Source organism: Gossypium hirsutum, chromosome D06, assembly GCF_007990345.1.
Source record: "Gossypium hirsutum isolate 1008001.06 chromosome D06, Gossypium_hirsutum_v2.1, whole genome shotgun sequence".
Taxonomy (NCBI): Eukaryota; Viridiplantae; Streptophyta; class Magnoliopsida; order Malvales; family Malvaceae; genus Gossypium; species Gossypium hirsutum.
Window position 1 is genome coordinate 7,779,548 of NC_053442.1, and position 6,348 is coordinate 7,785,895.

Sequence of the window (6,348 nt, forward strand, 5' to 3'; positions counted from 1 at the left end):
CCTGGAGTCGTTGGCTACATTTCTATGGGCACGGGCTTGACCGGCCGGAAAATTGTCACCCCGGCCACCACCGCCGGCGACCGACTCACCCCCGTGGTGAGTCGTTGCGGGACGACCCGACCCCCATGGGGGGGCTAGACGCACCCCACCTCGGCTCGGAGGGGGGGCACGCCGGGGGGCTGTTGATCTCTACCCCTTAAAGAGCTAAAAAAACTTCGTCAATATGCTACCAGGAAACATTCGACTGTCTGAAATGGGGACACTCTTCTTTAGCCCGCACATCCTAGGCACCAAGGTGCCGATGGGTGCCCGAAGCTCCCGCACATCCAAGTACCAAGTTGCCGATGGTGTCTAAAATTGTTAATTTTTTTAATAATTGAAACCAAATGATACATTGGATAAAATTTTTATTGTGTTCCCTCAAACAATTTTGAAAATTTTAAAAATTTATGAGAAATAAAGGGAAGCCATGTTACAATCCTGGATTTAAGGTGACTAAGAAAAAATGTAAAAATATGAAAATGTCACTAAGCTATGGAATTAGATTTATTTTGGTTACTAAATTATTAATTTTTTTGAAATCAAACTCTCTCGTCAATAATAATAAATTGTTTTTAGGATACTATTTTACATCAATATTTTTAAAATTTTATTTGTCAGGTTAGACGTTAACAATGTTAAAGGAATAAAGATTTTTGTTTATATATATATTTTTGAGATACTCTACTAAAATATTTGCATGCATTTTAATATTTTTTTAAGCATTATATTATATTTTATACTTCATTGTTTATAATTTTCAAATAGTTTTCATCAATAATTTTAATTAATATGTCATTTTTAAAATAATAAAGAACACAAAATCAACTCATGCATTCAAAAAAAAAAAGCTTATTATATATTAATGTTTCATATTTAAATAAATAATTTTGAACTTGAAGATTAGTCCAAGTACAATAACAATATAATAAGTTACATAAAACCATATGATCGTTTAAAGACTATCTTAATACATTAACATTTTGTTTTATTAATTATTATTAACTATTAAATTAAATTTATTTTTTCTAAGCTTCATTCAATAAGATGGAAGTTGTAAATGGATCCTTTTCAATTTTAGTTATATAAATTTCTTTCCAATCCCAGCTTCTTCCAGTTTCAAAAGGTATATTCCCAAATGGAATTTGGCCTAAAAAGAATATTTAGAAATTATTTTATGGACCATTTCTACCATATCATTTATAGTTATTTTCTAATTATTTAATAATATTTCATTAATTTTTTTATGTCATTGATACATGATTTTAGTGATTTTTTTACCCTAAACCCCGAACCTAGAATCTCGAATCCTATTCCCTAAACCTCGAATCCCATATATGCTCCTAAACCTTAAACTTAAAATTCAAAGTTATAGGTTCAAGATAAGGGTAAAAAAAATCAAAATTATGTATTAATAACATGAAAAAATTATTAAAATATTATTAAATAATTTTAAAAAAAAAAACCATGGATGATGTGGCGAGAAAGATTCATAAATTAATTTCTCCTTTCTTCAATTACCTTGCTACGAAGGAGTCCCAATCTTTCTTCATAAAATATAGTAGGCTTAATTTGCATACAATTCTTAAGGCCTTAATCAGAAAAGGAAAAGGTTTGATATTTGTTCCTGGCCGCCCAGCTTCAATTAACATTTCCTCCGCAATCAACTCCGCTTGTAAACACACAAACGTATAATTTTAAAAATGCTTTGAACTTAATCCAATTTGTTGACTGTAAGATAAGATCGGACTAAGCCTAAAAAAAGAACCTTCCTTCTTCCATTATTACAAATCACGACAATTCATCCTTGTGTTTTAGTCAATTACATCATACGCTTCCACTTTGTTTTGTATGATGCTTCTCTCTCCTAACCCACTCTATAAAAATCACCCTGATCCTTCCTATGAAATCCACGTCCCACACGTAAAACACTTTAGTTGATAGCTAGCAGCAAAAATGAAGTTCTTAGCTTTGATGGTTGTGCTCATTTTGGCCTCTGCATTGAGGGCCTCGGCTGATATCAGTTCGCTTATCAGCCAAGATATGTTCAATGAGATGTTAAAGCATCGTAATGATGGTAACTGCCCTGGCAAAGGTTTCTATACATACGATGCTTTCATTGCCGCTGCTAACTCCTTTGGTGCTTTCGGAACCACCGGCGATGATACTACTCGTAAAAGAGAAATTGCTGCCTTCTTGGCTCAAACTTCCCATGAAACTACAGGTTCATTTCTCTCATTAAAAATAAATCAATTTTGTTCATTTTCTCTCTATAAAACTAGTCATGCATGCATGGTTAATGGCATAATCCTTGTATATATAGGTGGGTGGCCAACTGCACCGGACGGTCCATACGCATGGGGATATTGCTATGTTCAGGAACAGGGCAACCCTGGAGATTACTGTGTTCCAAATCAACAATGGCCTTGTGCCCCTGGTAAAAAATATTTTGGCCGTGGTCCTATTCAGATCTCTTAGTAAGTGTCTTCTCTTTTGAATATAAACCATTGAATTTAATCATTCTAATAGATAGAATGTTCATTGAATTTAAACTACTAAACTAATAAAATATATACCGGAAATGGAATCCTTCCAACTATATCTTGACCTTGACCCTTGACTTTGGCAGCAACTACAACTATGGTCCAGCAGGAGAAGCAATAAAGGCTAATATTCTGAATGACCCCGATTTGGTAGCCAAGGACCCGACCATTTCTTTCAAGACAGGTCTTTGGTTCTGGATGACTCCACAGTCACCGAAACCTTCAAGTCACGATGTCATCACCGGCCAATGGAAGCCATCTGCAGAAGACACGGCGGCTGGTCGGGTCCCTGGATACGGTGTCATTACCAACATCATCAATGGTGGCATCGAATGTGGCAAAGGATCCAACCCTCAAGTTGAGGATAGAATCGGGTTTTACAAGAGATACTGTGACATACTGAAAGTGAGCTACGGTGACAATCTTGACTGCTACAACCAAAGACCCTTTGCTTAATTATGCACTTTAATCCATCGTATCATGGGTGGGGTAATAAATATATGAAAGAATAGCATTTACAAATCAAATTATATTTAAAATAATCATGCTATTGTACTACGACTATATATAGATGCATCTTCCGTGGAGATGGAATAAGATAAATATTCAATAAATAAATGAGTTTTTTTATTTAATATATGATTTGGTAATTTAGTTTGATTTTTTTAATATGGTTTTTGTGTTTTTGTATTTGGTAAAAACTATACATTTTGGTACTTAAAGGTAACATATTAACTTTTTAGCGTATAATTCGAGTTTTAAGGTTGATTTGATAAAAGATAATTGTTAATATTATTCGCTTCGATTTTTTCATGATTTTGTAAAAAGAATAAATGTAATGTTAATTATGAATTGTTTTTAAAAATTTTGTGTTTAACTTGTTGAATAAAATTGAACGGTGGTGTATTTTTCTGAATTTTAAGGTTGATTTGATAAAATTTTATTGTTAATATTATTAATTAATTATAAAATTTAGGAGACAAAAAAAATACAAAAAAAGTTTTATAAACTGATACTCGTAAAAGTTGATGAATTTGTTGAATTTTGATCGGAAAATGGAATAAATGGATGAAATTTGTTAAAGTATGAGAAAATTTTCTCTCGTTTCCTTTTTCTAATAATTTTTTTTCAATTTTACCATAAAACCATACTCAAGTCTCATCTTTTAAAATGTTATGTGATCATTTTCTACCATGGAAATTAATTCATTGAAGAAGAAAATGAAGAAAAGATTTGAGAAAGTAAAGGAGAAAGGAAAGATTTCAAGATTTTATTAAGAAAATTGTGTTTATTGGAAGTAAAATCATATGGAAATTATATTAAATACATAAAATCAATAACGTTTCATGTATGTATATGTAAAAAGAAAGAAGAAAGATGTTGACACTATTTTTTGTTAAAACGGAGTCGATTTGAATTTGAAAATAAAAACGGGAGTCGCCACCAATCTTTTTTATTTAGGTGTGATCGGATCACCTCATCATTTTAATAAAAGTTTAAATTTACTAAAATGATAATTTTTTGGTCTACAAAATTCAGAAAACGGGTTCGGGAGTCGGTTACGCACGAGGAAAGATTAGCACCCTCGATACACCCAAAATTGGTACCTAGTTGATTAATTAATGTCTTAATGTCAAAGATTGAAAACTTTAAAGAATTTTAAAAATACGACCCCTCTTTATATTATGTTATTTTAAAATGTTTTAATTAAATCAAAAATGGAAAATGCCTCCTTATCTCAAAGTAACAAGATGTCACACCTAGTAAGTTAGGACCCGACATCTCATATTTTGAGAGTAAGTTTGCATTTCACTTTTTATTTAAACCTCATTTATTTCAATTTTAAAAGGACATTCGGTTATTTAGGTCCAACGCGAGAAAAATCGAGGCTTAGTAAGTTAGAGCACGATTTCTCAAATTTTCTAAATACGGAATATTGCCTTTATTTTTTTGAAATTTTGTGTGTTTGGAAATTTAAAAGGATATTTTGCTATTTAGGTTCAACGAGAAAATTGAGACCCAGTAAGTTAGGGTATAATTTCTCGAATTTCTAAAACGCGAAACATTGCCTTATCTTGAAATGTGTTACGAACTTGAGTAAAAGAACAATGAAATAAAAACCTTTAATTCATTATGCTTTTAATAGAATCATTTAACACACAAAAGGAATCATACATGGCTATACAACATACATTTAAATAACCGTAGCATAATACGCATAAAAATACAAATATTTTGATATTTAAAAGTTCTAATGTCAACATACATGAATAATAATACAAATAATCATATAACAACAACAACAATAATAATAATGATAAAGATAACACTAAAGGATCTAAAAGTTAAAAAATATTTGAAAATTGGCACATAACTAGATAATGAAATGATAATAATAATAATAATGACATAAATGAAATATACAAATCAATACACATATATAAAAAAATGAATAATAAATAACATAAATAATGGTGTAAGTTTGATTTAAAATTGAAAAATGAGCAAATACAAAAAAACATTAATTTAATTATTTAATGAAACTATTTTTTAAAAAATATAAATGGGAATAAAAAAAGAACAATAAATAAACAAAATAATAAAAACAAGTCAGGGACCAAATTGAAATTCGGCCAAAAATCAGAGTTTAAATTGCAAATAAAAGGTTCAGGGGGCTGAAATGGAGCACGTGCAAAGTGCGAAGGACTGATCGGGCAATATGCCCAAGTCCTGAAGCGCAGCATTTATGCGCGGACTAAATTGGAACATGCAGCAAATTTGCGGGGCCAAATAAAAAAATAAAGAAACAAGCAGAAGGATTAAATTAAAACAAAACAATAACGTGGAAGGACCAAGGGCACAAATTACCCATCCAGGCGCAACACGCGGATCCCAGCTATGTAGCGGGTCGGGTCGCGGGTCAGAGCCAATGAAACGACGTCATTTCGACGTCAATGCACTTTGTACAAAACGGCGCCGTTTAATAATATTATAAAGCCCAAATTTTTTTTCAAACCCCATTTCAGCCATTATGTTTTTAAAAAATAGAAAAAAAAAGCTTCCATTCTCTCAACTCTTCCCCTTCTCCGGTCCGAGGCTCTGGCGAGCATTCGGGGTGGCTTCGCCATAGCGCCACCGAGCCGGAAGGCGGAAAACGTCTGAAATCCTTTTTTTTTAAAATCGTTCCTTTTACACACAAACCCGATTTTGTTATTTTTTGAACTAAAATGAGAGGAAAAGAAAAGAAAATGGCATTTCGGCCTCGCCGTTTCTCTTCTCAACAAGCCCCAAACGAAACCTTAGTGGCTCCGGCGACTCGTCGAACGGAGGAGGCCTCCAACGGCGGCGCACTGCGACGAACAAGTATTTCAAAACCCTTTTCTTATTTCTAGTTTTCTGTTCAAAATAAATTTGTAAAAAACAAATAAAAAGAACGAAAAACAAATAGGAAACAATAAATGATTTTAATCAACCTTTCCGAATTTCTGATCTATTTTTTTGATTGCTTCGTGTGCCTCCAAAAAAAAGGAAAATTACAAGTCTCTGATTTTTTGTTTTATAGCCGATCTAAACAACTCTTTTATGTCTATTTTTCGTTGTTTTGTGATTTGGTTGCTTCTTTCTGTTGTGTGTTGCACGTTTTGCAGATGTCAGGGGTCGGTGATAGGCGAACAGCGGTGGAAATGGGCATGCGAGTGGCGGCTGGTCAGAAGAACACGCGACATTGGGGGCTTGAGCAGAGGTGCGGTGCGCCTTAAGGTTGGTT

General features: G+C 32.9%; 1 protein-coding gene across 1 annotated transcript; it reads left to right on the top strand.

Annotated features, from left to right (window-relative positions):
* Nucleotides 1–1,932: 1,932 nt before the first annotated feature.
* Nucleotides 1,933–3,217, top strand: LOC107901348 (basic endochitinase). Its single transcript, XM_016827303.2, has 3 exons — nucleotides 1,933–2,263; nucleotides 2,363–2,516; nucleotides 2,669–3,217. The coding sequence occupies exons 1-3, from the start codon at nucleotides 1,996–1,998 to the stop codon at nucleotides 3,036–3,038; spliced, it is 792 nt and encodes a 263-aa protein (XP_016682792.1). The 5' UTR covers nucleotides 1,933–1,995; the 3' UTR covers nucleotides 3,039–3,217.
* The last annotated feature ends 3,131 nt before the right edge of the window (nucleotides 3,218–6,348 follow it).

Excerpts from the sequence above, each read along its gene's own strand:
- LOC107901348 (XM_016827303.2), top strand. The coding sequence starts at position 1,996 with ATGAAGTTCTTAGCTTTGATGGTTGTGCTCATTTTGGCCTCTGCATTG. Across the intron at positions 2,264-2,362 it reads AACTTCCCATGAAACTACAG|GTGGGTGGCCAACTGCACCG; the intron begins GTTCATTTCTCT and ends TTGTATATATAG. Across the intron at positions 2,517-2,668 it reads GGTCCTATTCAGATCTCTTA|CAACTACAACTATGGTCCAG; the intron begins GTAAGTGTCTTC and ends TGACTTTGGCAG.